The sequence below is a fragment of the Montipora capricornis genome, chromosome 11 (assembly GCF_036669925.1).
Source record: "Montipora capricornis isolate CH-2021 chromosome 11, ASM3666992v2, whole genome shotgun sequence".
Lineage (NCBI taxonomy): Eukaryota > Metazoa > Cnidaria > Anthozoa > Scleractinia > Acroporidae > Montipora > Montipora capricornis.
Genome location: NC_090893.1, coordinates 30,326,273 through 30,341,272, shown reverse-complemented (window position 1 = coordinate 30,341,272; position 15,000 = coordinate 30,326,273). Strand labels below are relative to the sequence as shown.

Here is a 15,000-nt window from a genome sequence, read left to right as displayed (position 1 = left end):
TAAATCTTCACTTAAAACTCACCTTTTTTAAAATTAGCTTGATTTATAGTATTTAAGTTGTAAGGCGCCTTTGATCATTGCATGTTAAAGGCGCAAAATAAATTACAATTTATTATTGTTGTTATTATTATTATTATTATTATTATTATTATTCTCATTCTTCTTCTTCTTCTTCTTCTTCTTACTATTATTATTATTATTATTATTATTATTATTATTATATTTACTATCTATTTAATGCTGTTTTATGTGTGCCTGAATTTTAGAACTTTTAAAGAGCTACTATGACCAAAAAATTAATTCTTCTTTTTCTTTGGATTTCAAAACTACGTTAAAATAACACTATTTTTGAATGCGTTACTTTATCTAGTGTACTCTATGTGTAATTTAGTGCCAACAGATTCCACTCAATTAACTTTGGGAAGCTTTCGCTGTTATTTGGAAGAGAAATTCAAGTGTTTTGCAATCACGATCACTGTAATTGCCTAGTTATTACACATTTTTCTTCAAGCCCGATAGGAACGAAGATTTCCATTTCATATGGTATCTATCACAAAATGGTAACGTTTGGAGTCTAATGGTGTTGTTTTTCCTTAAAGAGCCTCTCCCAGTCCCCCGTCCATTTGGACTTTCCAACAACCGTATTGGCAATCGTTACATCACGGCGTCGAGCTCCATTGATCGTTACCACGCGCCTTGGCTGGGACGTTTGCGCAACAAAAAAAATGGGCGCTTCAATGGCGGTTGGTCGGCTAAAGTCAACAAGCAAGGGCAATGGATACAGGTCGATTTGAGGCGGCCAAGGACAATCGTTAAAGTTGTGACTCAAGGAAGATACGATGCTAACCAGTGGGTTACAAAGTTCTACATCAAGTACAGCTCTGATGCGTTCTATTGGGTGCCGTACAGGAAATATAGCCGTGTGCAGGTAAAGTTTTGTTGATGAGCTAGCGTGTAAAAAAACCAAAATAATAATAATAATAATAATAATAATTAATTGTAAAAACCAATGCTTTGTTTATAGTGGAAGTGCACTTAGCACTCCACTTTTAACAATCTGAAAGAAACAATTCGAACTTAACAGAAACGTGATTTAGAACCCCAACTGGCAGGAGGCAACCAGTTGGCTATTTACAAAGCGTGGTGGAGTTGAATCAGCAGGGACAACCGCATGCAAACCCAACGCCCTAACAGTGATTGGACCGCGCTGCCTCCTTGGACCTACGCAGTGGTGAGAGCGCTCTTCCCTATCAAAGTGTCCAGTGTTTGATTTCCGTATTAAGGACTCCCTTCTCGAAAGTCCCGAGACTTTTTAGGCCTTTTTCGTGTGCCAAATTTTAAGTCGTCTAACTTCGCAATCATTTTGAATTGTGTTATCTTAAAAGCACTTTAAAGGACCAGCTTTTCAAAACAAGCGGATGGCAGTGTCACAAGTTGCTTTTCGGGACCTTTGGGAAACGGGCCTTTGGGATCATATGCGAGCTTAATTTGTTGCTTCTCTGTTTCTCTTCGGGTACTTGGATTCGTCTTTTGTCGAAGCAGAATCAGATTTCACTTACATGTTACCGTGAGTCTGTTCAGTAACACATCACAAATGACGTCAAAATGTGGGAAGAGCAACAAAGTGGCGTACGAGGCGAAAGCCGAGTGTCACTATACAGTTAAAGGCCCACCCTCAACCAACAGGCATAGCGCGAGCCGGGGAACAATTTTCATATATGAAAATCCAGCCAAAGCTGAAATTCATCCAATCAAATCGCTACGATAAGCAACGCGAATTTGCATAACAAAAACAAGCGGTCGAAAAGCCTGTCGGTTGAAGGTGGGCCTTTAATGTATGGTCCCGAGGGAAACTTTTTTTTTTCCTTTTTTTTTTTTTTTCCCGAGAGTGCATTGTTATATATTTAGACTTTTCCTTCAACAATCCAAAACATCCGGAGCGGGCAACAACTGCGGAATTGTTTCCCGGTCGGGAAGGGCCAAAAATTGACCAATCACAGTGCGCGTTTTGTCTAATGAAAGTCTACATCTATAACAATGATGTTTATACCACATTTTGACGTCTTCCGTGGTCTATTACTGAACAGACGAATGAATTAAAGGTGTCTTTTTTTGTTATGACGACGTCAGATGTGTGTCTGTCCTCTAATAGCTCATAGGTGAGTACCAATAAAAATGTTAGTGAGCTGATTATAAAATATTTGTTTGTGATCTGGAAGCCCGTTTTAACTTGCTCTATATCCCGTTTTGTCTTTCATCAGATCTTTGTTGGAAACAGTGACAGAAACACGCTTAAATCGAACATCTTTGACCCTCCATTCAAAGCTCGCTATGTGCGAATCTATCCGATCTCGTGGGTGGGACATATCTCTCTGAGAGCCGAATTTTACGGCTACGCTACTCGTAAGTAACATTGTACAAGGTAAATGACAGGCGTTAACCATAGAATTAAGAGCCACAATAAACTTTTGATATCACGTTTTGTGGATTTGAGATCAATAGGGGTTCGTGGTGAATGTGCGACAATGAAATTCGTGGAAAGAACGTTTTGGGCACTCTTGTATTTTTCTCGGTAGAAAGATGGAGAACGACTTGATGTATTTTAGAGAAATGGGAAGGCAGATACAGTAATAACAACGAGATTGGGACCGAGATTTTGATTGACCAAGTTGGTCGAAAAAGCTTCTCTTTGATTGGTTTTTGTCAATACTTAATCTGAGTGTATTCTTTCACGTCACAGCACGCAACAGTGTGGAGCTTGGTATCGAGGACGGTAAGATACCTGACAAAGCTTTCAAGGCTTCAAGTGTTTGGGACAAATACCATCGCTCAGACCGCGCGAGACTCAACTCAGTGGCGACAAAGCGATATCGTGGAGCGTGGTCCGCTAAAAAGAACGACAAACGGCAGTGGGTACAGATAAAACTGAATCGACCAACAACAATCACCGGTGTAGTAACGCAAGGTCGACAGGACGCTGATCAGTGGGTCATGCAATACTCCCTCTCGCTTAGCGCGGATGGACGAAATTTCAAGCCCTACAGAGAAAATGGAAAAGTTAAGGTAATATTTGCTCTCAGTGGAGTATATAAAAGACCCCAAAATGTATGTTTTAATGGCAAAAATGCCCTGCGTGATCACAGATAATCAGATAGGGGGGGGGGGGGGGAGGAAGTAGGCGATAAACAGAGAATGTAACTGAGGTTACGCACAACTGCAAGTGTTTCACAATGTCACCACTTTAATCTAGATAAGAGCTCCCTTCACTGAGAATCGTGCTGGTTGATTCTGACAAGATATTACTGGTATTTTTTTATATCTGGGCTTATGAACGTAGCATTGGTTCCTTTGAGCAAAGTGTGGACAGAGGCGCTGTTTCTTTTGCAATACCCTGTCTTAGAATCCTAGACGGTTAAGTCATAAGCCTGTAGTCCAGGTGTTAATTTTCTTCTTTCAAGATTTTCCCAGCCAACAGGGATGGGAATACGCAAGTGGCGCACAATCTTCGAAGCCCTGTCGTTGCCAAGTACGTCAGATTCCATCCGATTAAGTGGCATGTTCATATCTCCATGAGGATTGGAATATACGGAAAGAGAAGTGGTAAGTAGCTACGTTTCACATATGGCGGTAAGCGTGTTACGTGACTAGTAACCATATGGGTTTCAAAGCTGATAGGCCAGTCTCCCTTTCTCGCAACTGGACTGGAACTAACTTGGAATGGAGGCCCATGATACTGGGTCTCAAATTCAAATTATTTTCCGTATTTTGCTCAAAGACGTACCTGTTATTTTATATAATTGTGCTTTTGCGACCGTGGCTCAATGGTAGGGCTGGTGAACAAGCAAGTGGCGCCGAGGAGCCGCGAAGATCTCTTCTCGGCTTTGAAAACAATCAGGTTTTGTTTTATATGTACTCCGGTTTCACTAACATTTAAGTTATTTTTTCACTGAAACGCGAAAAATGATTTACGTTATTATTTTAAATTTGAGGCAGAACGGTTGGAAGCTGAAGTCTAGCTATCGTATAACAGGAGCATCACAGAGAACTAAACAACTTTCAACTTTATCAGTGACGCCCAAAAATGTAATTTCTTAAGAAAAACATATTTTCTTCTAGTTATCAGTCTTCAACTGGCGAATCGTGCCTTGTGTAACCTTGGGATGGGCAGTCCTCCTGTCTAAGGGGGAAGGGGGGGGGGGGGGGGGGGAAAAATGTCGGTCTGCTTGCGCTGCAGTAATTGTCCCTAAGTGGCACTCTCCCTCCCTTCCCAGGTACCTGGCCGTAAAATCACCTACCTGGTCATTCAACCAGCGACCTACCTATCTACCTACCAACCTATCTACCTACTAATTTTCGTGCAAACTTTATCTAGGTGTGAAGAGGGGGGCACCTAAGCCTCTTGGGCTACAAAACGGCAAAATACCTAACAACGCCATCACTGCCTCGTCTTACTATAACCGTTACTATATGCCATGGCGCAGCAGATTCAAACAACCGAAACAAGGCCCATACGCGGGGGCCTGGGCTGCAAAGGTTAACAACGGACAACAATGGCTGCAAGTTCGATTCAAACAGCCGAAAAAGGTAGTTGCTGTGGCAACACAAGGAAGACAGGATTTCAACCAATGGGTGACACTATTTTATCTTTCGTCCAGTGTGGATGGTGTGTACTTCGCCAAATACGTGAAGAATGGAGCAACGAAGGTATGCCAAGGTTTAGTTTCAGGAATATTGGTCGTGATAAATTAGGATCAACTTTTTTATCTGCAACAAGGCTCGAGCGATTTCATCTTTCCAGTAAAACACTCAGACTCAAACCCCTGATGACGTAATCCCATCAGTGGTTGAGTTTGTGCCAATTCTCGACCCTGTTCCGATAGTTTTCCTCTGTGGCGTGGTCCGGTTTTCTTTTGCCAGAAGAACCAACGTGTGGGTAATACCAGGTACCCTTAATTAGCCACTATCAAAAATACCATAATACTCTTTGTTTTCCCTCTAAACGTTTGCATTATAATTGCTATGTTTCCTCTTGTGACTATTGTAAGTCCCAAGAGAAACTAGACACAATGCTTATGCAAAAGTTTGGAGTGCAAACAAAGAGTATTGTGGTATTTTGATAGTGGCAGATAGGCCTAACCGTAAGCATTAATTGAAAGTCGATACTGAAGCTCGACATTTCTCATCTCCCTTTCATTAATGCGTGTAAGATTAATAGACAAAATGGAAAAGTACTATCGTCGTCGTCATCATCATTATTATCAATACGGACCTTAACCAACGACGACGACGACGGCTACGAGAACGCCACAATACAATATGTTTAATTAGCAAAAAGAGTAGTCCAGCACGCCCTGCACGTGCGTTTTACATATTGATGCATTTGTTTGCCGTTCTCGTCTTGACAACGACGTGAAATGATCAAATTTGAAGCCATGTGGAGGTCGCGAGCACCTGACGATGATTTTTCATTTTTTTCACTAAATATCCACACCGTTCTCACCAATTTTATTCTCGAAATGAGGACTCACAATTTCCATGCGACTTGGAGTAATTGCAAAAATTATTACAGTAACGAGAAAAAATATTTTTAGACAATAGGGACCTTAAGCACGCGCGTTTTTGAGACGCGGACGGCAACCGGAAGTGACTTGTTTCCCCTTTCAATTTGTCTTCACTCAACCACATTTATAGTGCTAAGTATCTTTTCTCCATTAGAGAGGATTAGTATAAAAATCTAGGAGACACCATTGTCCTGGCACGCGAAATGTTCTCTTCCGGTTGCCGTCCGAGTCTCAAAAACGCGCGTGCTTAAGCTCCCTTATGTTCCGGGAGCCGCCGTCGTCCTTGCTTTATTTAGCTCCCTATTAGAGACTTAAAGATCTACGACGGCAAAATCGACGAAAACGTCACCTCAAAATATAACTTTGCACTATCGTAAGAATTTCGTGATTATTCCATCTTGTTCACATCGTACAATGTGGGAGAAGTATCCTAAAATGAATAAACGGATCACATTTGTATGCTCACGTTGGGGGACGGCTATTCTTAGAGTTATTTTTATAGAGTTATGTCGTAGAGTTAGAGTTAAGTTTCCAAAATCCTCAGCCAACATTCATAAAAGCTAACCTTAGGCCTAAGGTTAGCTTTTATGCATGTTTAGGATACTTTTTGTATTTCTGAATTCAGGATTTAGGCCTTCCAAAATCTTGAATTCAGGATTTTGGAAACTTAACTCTAACTCTAATGTCATAACTCTATGAAAATAACTCTATTGCTAGTGAACCTCCTCACGTTGTGTTGAAAACCTCGAATTTGGTGATTTCAGTTCGTTGTCATGCAGAGTACCGCAAGAATGTGTGCTAAAATGCGTGCAGCACGTGCAGCACGATTATTTATCCCCTTTTGATTTAACCAATGATATTTTTGTTTTGGGGCGTTGTCGTTGCCGTACTCGTCGTCGCTTCTTGAATTCCCTATTGGCATCATTGTAATACTATATACATACTTAATTGACCACTCCCCATAGGGGCTTTTCATTGCCAATGAAAACACAATCACGACAGGACAGAACATTCAACAACAATTGTTAAGAGTACTAACCGGCAGGAGCAAAATCAGTTGGCTATAGAGGTTTTGCACGGCAGCCATTTTGCATGGCAGGAACAATGAAAATGTTTTGCATTAGAAAGAACATTTGTTCCCTTAGGAAAAATAATGTATTGTTCCTGCCATGCAAAATGGATGCCGTGCAGAACCTCTACTTACAAGTGCAAGTCGAGAAGATGAACGAGGGGCTACCAAGGAACAAATTCAACAAGTGGTCAGAACGCGTCTTGAACCCCAGATCCCATGATCTCAATGCAAGCGCCCTATTCACTGGGCCGCACTGCCTCCCTGTTATCTAGCTATTGCAGTGACAGAGTACCAGACCACTTAGGTTTGGCAAAGATAACACAGCTCCTTTCAAAGAGAGATCAGTGTTTATTATCTATTGTTTATTGCATAATTTCATAATATGTTCAATCCGCCCGCACTGCTCGCCCCTAGCAAAAAGCTAGTCGAGGCGACCAGTGGTTACATGTGTATAAAAGACAGAACAATTAGAGAAAGCTACGGTATTCATGTACAAACTATACATTGTAGAAGGAACAGGTATACAAATAGCTAGTGTACAAAGTATACAGTCAAGTAAAATAAGTAAGGCCGTTTTAAACATCGCATTTTACATGTGCCGAATCTAATGCAAATGATAAAATCTATTGTTTTCGCTCATTTGCATTAGATTCGGCACATTTAAAATGTGACGTTTAAAGCGGGCCTAAATATAATCTAAAGTCAAATCAATACAAAGTGAAAATATCAAAACCCAAAGTATTAAGACATTTTTGTTATTGAGACAGATAAATCGATATGGTCATTTTCTTCTGAAAGAGATCATAAGAGATCATAATGACAGCTTTTCTTTTTTTTTTTTTCCTTTTCTTGCATGGATGTTTAGGTGTTCAGGGGCAATAAGGATCGTAATACAGTGGTACTGCATACATTGAGACCAAGTATAAGAGCACGTGTTATACGCCTCCACCCGTTGCGATGGGTAGGACACATTTCTCTACGAGTGGAATACTATGGACGAAATACTGGTAGGCACTGTTAATGAGACACTTCGCTACAATGTAACTGTCAGGAATGTTTCTCGAGTGGTAAAAACAATATATTTTACGAACGAGCAATAAGTTTGAGATAAACAATAATGAAGGAAAATTAAATTTCATATATTGAATAGTAAATTAATTGTGCTATTTTGTTCTCACCAGCTCCATCTAAGTTGGCTCTTGGAGTCGAGGACCGTCGTATCCCGGATGGAAGCTTCAGCGCTTCTTCCAGCTGGAATCGAGAGTTTGCTCCAAAGCGAGCACGTCTTAACGTTGTCAAACAGGGAAGGCTGTACGGTGCGTGGGCAGCACGAGTCAATAACCGTGCCCAGTGGCTTATGATTGACATCACCAAGGTAGCACGTGTTGTCGGGTTCGCCATTCAGGGACGTCAAGATTACAATCAGTGGGTGATGTCGGTTAGGATCTCCTACAGCAGGGATGGATTTAGCTTCCAGTATTACACTGAAAGAAGGAGAAGACCCAAGGTTAGTTGACAGCTTGATCAATCGAGGATTTTGTCGAGATCACTCTAGCTGTTTCACTTCCATTTAAGAGCGCAATGTGGTAAACATGCCTACCATTGTGTGGTTTACATCTTGCACAGCCGCTGTTTCGTCTCGTAACAAGGCAGGCAATAGGGACATTAAGCAAGGCCGACAACGAGGGCTACGAGAACGTTGTCTAAAAATATTAGTTACGTTACTGTGATAATTTTGCGAAGACTCCAAGTCTCTCGGCTTGGGAAGTCAGAGTACACATTCGAAGAATAAAATTGGTGAGAACAGTGTGGATATTTATAGAGAAATTTGAAAATTCATCGTCAAGTGCTCTCGTTCTCCACATGACCTCAAATTTGGTCATTTCACGTCGTTGTCAAGATGAGTACTATTGTTTTCTGCCTCCTCGTCAAAGCGAGTCTTAAGGCTGCGTTCGACTGACCGTTTTCCGGAATAAGAATACGTGGAGTGATGATTCAAAACGGTATGTCTGGCGTTTTGAAGCAACAAGGATTCTAAAGATACGTTTAAAATAGCATTTTACCAGGTGTTTGACAATTTTAATGTGAATCTCCATAAAAACGAAGTATTCCTATTCCGGAATACGGTCAATCGAACGCACTCTAAGTGCGAAGGTTTTGTGATGGGAATTACTTCTACTTTACATATGAATGAAAACTCATTGTCATAAGACTTCGCACTTTGACTCGCTTTGAAGAGGAGGCATACATGAACGCGGAAATGGCCTATTTAAATAGCCCTTTTCCCGGTTAGTTTTTCTCATTTGCATTACAATATAATCTAGCATGTATGTGAGGCAATTTCGGGCTATTTTGTAGTTTTGACCCGAAATTGCCTCGCATCCACGTTAGATTACATCGTAATGCAAATAAGAAAAACTAACCGTGAAAAGGGCTATTGGTGAACAATGAATGTTGTAATACGCGAAGCCACAATGGGCACATGGACATTTTCCTGCTACCCGCTGACGAGCTGAAGAGATGAAAGAGGGATTGTCGAGATCGTGGCAGCTTAGCGGGGGATTCCGACGAAGGGATTCAAAACCCAACTTATTATAAATCGAGTGACATCTACCAAAGAAAATTCTGTAATACGTAGTGGTAAAGAGGGCCTGGCCGCCTACCACGTGGAAACGGGCGCCAATTTGAAAGTTGCCTAAACTCGTAGAGTGCATGCATATCAATTCACGGAAGTCACTGTTCTAAAACAAAGAAACGGCGGTTATGTTGGTGTTCCAGAATGGTCTGTAAAAAAACATGGCCTCTTAGGATCACGTAATTGAATAGGCTCTATAGGCCTATCCTTAATGTTCTCGTGTAAGAGAAATACCATCAGACATTTATGCGGGGCACCCGCGGGTTTAACGTTAGTCTTCATCTTGCTTTATATTTTGGTGCAGCTTTTCCCTGCTAATAAAGACAGAAACACGGTTGTGAAGAAATATTTCAAACGTCCTTTCTTGGCACGATTCGTGAAACTTCATCCATACAGCTGGCACGGACACATTTCAATGAGAGTTGAACTTTATGGGTCTCTTATCGGTAAGTTTCACTTTGTCTGTTTGATGCATCAAATCTTTACATCTTTTGAGCATAGGAAAATCATCTTTCAATTGCTGATTCTCCTCTGGATAGCAAAATTAAACCGACTGAATCTATTTTTTCAGAGTTTATATTTTCCTAACATATTTGTCATCTCGGGAATTTGTTCAAGGCTAACTGTAGTTGCCGTTGTAAACTTTTGCGACAATTTTAAGTTGCCGCGATTTTCTCAGAACAATTTCGGATCTTGCCAGGTTCGTATCGTAAAAAAACTGGACCGGTTACGTGCACGCTGTTAGTCAATCAGATTCGAGGATTTAAGAATCCAGCCTAAGATGCTTCAGAAAAATAATGATGGAAAGCTAATCTGGTCTGAGTTGATCTTGGAAATACTTTAATTCGCTCTTCACCAGGCCGACGACGACCCGTCAAGCCAAGTGGTATTCCAAAAGGAATGACCGGAAAACGCTACATCACAGCCTCGAGCTGGTGGAATAGATACCTTGCACCATGGCGAGGCAGGGTGTACCAGCGAAAGACAGGTCGATATCTAGGAGGATGGGCTGCAAAAAAGAACGATCGCCGACAGTATCTTCAGTTTGACCTAAGACAGCCATGCAGAGTGGTTAAAGTGGTTACCCAGGGTAGATATGACGCTAAACAATGGGTGACGAGCTTCCTCATCTCTTACAGCCAAGATAAATACCGGTGGATACAATATAAGCAATATGGAAAGGTCAAGGTAAAACGAATGGTGCAATCTGGTTTGTTTGAATAGCAAAGAATAGCATAGATTTTATTTGCTCAGTTCATCGTTAATGTACAATTTAAAGTAGGAAACAAACAAACAAACAAATAGATAAAACAATCAAAATTACAATGTGAATTAATTAAATGTTTGTTTTTTAAATGTTTTAAATCTTTGTTAAGTGTTTGGTTAGAGTATATTCTTGTTTTGAAAACCATCCGGCAAAATCTGATTATCTAGCCCGTCTTTGCCTTGCCTGCTCCCTTACGCGCACTGCTGTACTGTGGAAATCTCAAATTTAATTTACTCTCTACTTAAAGGTACCCCTGGGGAAATCGCTGGGGTTAGGTTTGATTTTAAATTGCGCTAATACAGCAACAAATTACCAAGGAGGAGGCAAACTTTCAATGGTTGGTTTGGCCGTTGGCCCGGTCTAAATGTAATTCAACTATACGAGCAATAGGATCTTAGTTTCCTGTTACATTATTTCTCTTTTTCTCTCTTTTTGTTTCAAGATTTTCCCAGGCAATAAAGACCAAAACACGATTAAAGAGAATATTTTTGAGCCGGCCTTCAGGGCACGGTACGTTCGTATTCACCCATGGACATGGTATGGACACATCTCTATGAGAGCTGAGTTCTTCATCAGCTACATATGTAAGTAAAATTAATCGCAGAGTAGAACAAGACAGCTCGCATGAGCCATACCTAATTGAGAAATAGGCATAAGTAATTCCTTTTCAACAATCACACCAACGTTTTAGCTTGTGCCACCTGAAAACGGGAGCTCAGGGTCTGTTCGGTTGGATTTTTCTCATATTTTCACCATTGAAGTTTCCACGACACAGATTTCCATTTAGGAATCTAAATTTTCGGACTTTAAGATCTAAATCCAGTTTTCCCCGTAGGAAGCACCGTTAATGTAAGATTGTTACCCCTTAAGTTTCGAGCAATTGTTTTCCCATTACAATACATGCATCCACTCAAACATACATAGCACCTTGAAAGCACATGTATTAACTATTTTCCCAGTTGTACTGGTCTACTAATCACTTACCCACGGTCTTTGTCCGTTTCAGCACCTAATTCAGTACCAATCGGTATCGAGGATGGCAAGATCCCCAATGGTTACATTACATCTTCCTCGACGTACAATCGTTATACTGCTCCATGGCTTGGCCGATTGAACAACAAGGCCCGAGGCCTCTACAAGGGAGCTTGGTCCGCTAAGAGGAATAACAAAAAGCAATGGCTACAATTCAACTTGGGGGCACCTACTCTTGTCACAGTGATTAGGACACAGGGAAGGCAGGATGCCGACCAATGGGTTAGAAGTTTCAAATTTTACTACAGTAACAATGGTGTGAGATTTACGCCTTACAAGAAGGGAGGACGCGTAAAGGTGGGTACATAATAATAAATCTTACGACATATTACAAAATGAAGTAAAACTGTACTAAACTACAAAATACTAAATTAAGGGCCCGTTCGATTGACCGATTTCCGGAATAGGAATACATAGAATAGAAGTTAAAAATCCTTCGCTTTTACGGAGGTTCATATTAAAATGTTCAAACTCCTGCCACAATGCTATTTTAAACATATATTTATTATCCTTGTTGCTTCAAAACGCCAAGCAACTGTTTTAAATCATCACTCCACGTATTCTTATTCCGGAATAGCGTCAATCGAACGTGCCCTAAGATTCATTTCAAAATCGAAGAGGTATCTATTAAGAGAGCATTTCTTAAACCTCTCAATTTTGACACTAGGGATGTGGGATGTGGAAAGGGTGGGATCTACCGTGTAGAGCTCTGCGTTTACCTGAGGGGAGAGGATCCAGCTGGGGGTGTGACGGATTATCCACAATACTACTTCACAACCTTAAATCACTATCTTTTACAACCTGTTTGATAGCTAAATGTTACATACTGAATATACCCAAATCTCAGTGCTCTTTTCAGTAGCCTATTAACTTGACTCAAATACTTACTATAAGCAGCAACACCCCAAAACTCGGATGCAGTAAGTAAAGAGTGACATAATAAGAGAGTAAAAAAAGATAATGAAGGTCGAATATACTATAACCATTGTTTTTGCACACTCTGAGGATATGCATACGCTTAAGAGCTCTTTTCATCACGTCAAAAAAAGGTTATCCCAGTTGGCATGATTATCATAAAATCTCACTCCAGGAAGCTTCAGATACAAGATACATTTATATCGAGAATTTCATCAGGAAGGGGCAAGGTTGTTCTTCCTTTTATGGCAAGTTACTTGGTTTTACTCAAATTAAGTTTCATTAAATTCCTCACTGCCCAGACTTTAATATTTTCTGCCTCCCTACAGACATAGTCATTCACATTAGACCCAACGGGTATGCTACACGTTATGTCATCTGCACATTTAGTCATCAAGATATTTCGGGAAGTGGGACTCATATCATTAACCACGATTAGCAACGGGGAATGGACAACGAGAAAGAAAATCAGAGCCCTATGTAGGCAGGAATGGAACGTACGATCTCCGCAACACCGGTCGGATGCTGTACCCATTCAACCCAGTGCAAAAACTAGGTCCTGAGGAGCTAAGTCGCTTATCTGGCGTCCTGTATGATAAACACTCTGTATAGGAAGAACACCGGCTCCTCTTTCTTAACCGTTGTTAAGTCCTTTTAGACGTGGCTTTAATCTGAGTGGGTGACCATCTAGGAATACCCTCTGCTGTACGCGTTGTGAAGTCAGGCTGGCGTAGAGGTCATCATCCGCGACTCCCACTTCTACAATGGTATATTGCATGAGTATCAGTAAATCTCAACCTGACTCAGGGTTTTTCTCCGGTTTCTCAGGTTTTCCTCCCTCATCAAAATCGACTCACGGCTTATTACACCCGGCTGCAAAAACCTTTCCGAAATACCTCTTCCGTGGTTGGGAGCTTCCTAGTAAACTAATTAAGGATCGATAAACGACCTTGTTCACTAAGGAATTCTTGTTTCGGCACTAACCACTATTTCTTGAAATTCAGATATTCCGCGGCAACAGTGATAGAAACACCATCGTTTCCCATAAATTGCGTCCAGCAGTCCGGGCTCGCTACTTTAGAATTCTCGTGGTGTCCTGGTACGGACATATCTCCATGCGAGTTGGTTTCTATGGACGCCGACCCGGTGAGTCATTAATTTGAACTTTCTTTGAACTTTTCATAAATGCGAATCTTGCAGATTCCTTTTGGCATCAATAGGAGTTTTTTAGATATCGTAATGTCAACCTCATCGTAAGCAAACATACGAAGACAAAAAATTAAATCTTAGACTACTTGCCGATGTCGTAAAGCTGCAGACGTAAGGCAGTGTAGCAAGTCGTAAATGATGGCGAACAGAACGTTAAAACTAAAATCACGATTATTTTTACTTTTTTTGTTATTTTATAGTCAATAGTCATTCTTTCATGTTGGCCTCCTCTATCTCCATGCATAGTTAAAGTGCTGCGATGACCAAAAAAACTTTTTTTTTTTAATTTTCTTTGGATTTTAAAACTATGTTAACTAAACAGAAACTTGTCAAAATTTTAAGCCTTGATTTCAGAAAGAAACTTGTTTATTTTAACTGGAATTTTACTGTTTAATGGTCTTTAAAATATTGAGAGAGCTGGATCGAGGAGAAAATTACGTCAAAGACTCAATAGTTTAAGAATGCAATACTTTTGTTATTTAAAAATTGGCCGAATTTCCTTGTCTACAGCATCAGATAAAAATTGTCACAAAGATTTTCACTGAAAATTTCGCGTGTATACGGGGCTTAACACATCATTTTATTTTGTTTATTTCTTATTATTGTAAAGGGATCATCAAGCCTCGTCTCAAAGCCTTTGGAATGCAGAGCGGTCGCATAAAAAATAAGCAGATCAGGGCTTCCTCTGAATGGGACAGATACCATGCTGCATGGAGAGCCAGACTCAATTACAAACGACAAGCAAGGTAGATGTTTAAAGGGAACCTCCATTCTTAATACAGAATAAGGTTAAATCGAAGGGAATTATGTTTACACACAAATTTGTTCGAAATTTGTTTTTTAAAAAGGGTTTATATCAGGAAAAGTGAATTCTAAAATCGCTTATTTTCACTTTGAAATTTCGCGGACGCCGCCATCTTGAATAATTGTGACGTGTTACGGTTGCCCTATTGTTGTGACATAAAGAGGTTTTGTCTACGAAATTTGAAAACAAAAATAGGGGATTCTAGACTTATTTCTTTCGGATACAAACGCTTTCTTTGAAAGTATTTTAGATTGACTTGACTTTAAAGGGCATGTAAACCCAAAAATCGTACACTTTTTGTTCACCTAGCGGTTTAGCACAAATGGCAGGTATGCCATATCCATAATTTTTTTTTTCATAATGGTAAAGCAAATTCTCGTATTAAAATCATCTTTAAACAAACGAATTGGCTTCAAAATTAAAAAAAAAAGCATGTTAAACTTATAATCACCTCTGCAATAAACCAGTCTGAGTTTCAAAAAGAACATGCGAGCAACGGTTTGA

The 15,000-nt window shown here is 40.3% G+C and overlaps 1 protein-coding gene across 1 annotated transcript in view; it reads left to right on the top strand.

The window, feature by feature from the left end:
- Positions 1-15,000, top strand: part of LOC138023345 (uncharacterized) — a 32,459-nt gene that overhangs the window by 1,810 nt on the left and 15,649 nt on the right. Inside the window, exons 4-16 of the mRNA XM_068870357.1 lie at positions 600-928; positions 2,262-2,403; positions 2,741-3,063; positions 3,459-3,600; positions 4,373-4,704; positions 7,499-7,640; positions 7,815-8,140; positions 9,573-9,714; positions 10,128-10,456; positions 10,978-11,119; positions 11,542-11,864; positions 13,487-13,628; positions 14,302-14,437. Coding sequence (XP_068726458.1) covers positions 600-928; positions 2,262-2,403; positions 2,741-3,063; positions 3,459-3,600; positions 4,373-4,704; positions 7,499-7,640; positions 7,815-8,140; positions 9,573-9,714; positions 10,128-10,456; positions 10,978-11,119; positions 11,542-11,864; positions 13,487-13,628; positions 14,302-14,437 — 2,950 coding nt within the window. The remainder of the gene's footprint in view (positions 1-599; positions 929-2,261; positions 2,404-2,740; positions 3,064-3,458; positions 3,601-4,372; positions 4,705-7,498; positions 7,641-7,814; positions 8,141-9,572; positions 9,715-10,127; positions 10,457-10,977; positions 11,120-11,541; positions 11,865-13,486; positions 13,629-14,301; positions 14,438-15,000) is intronic.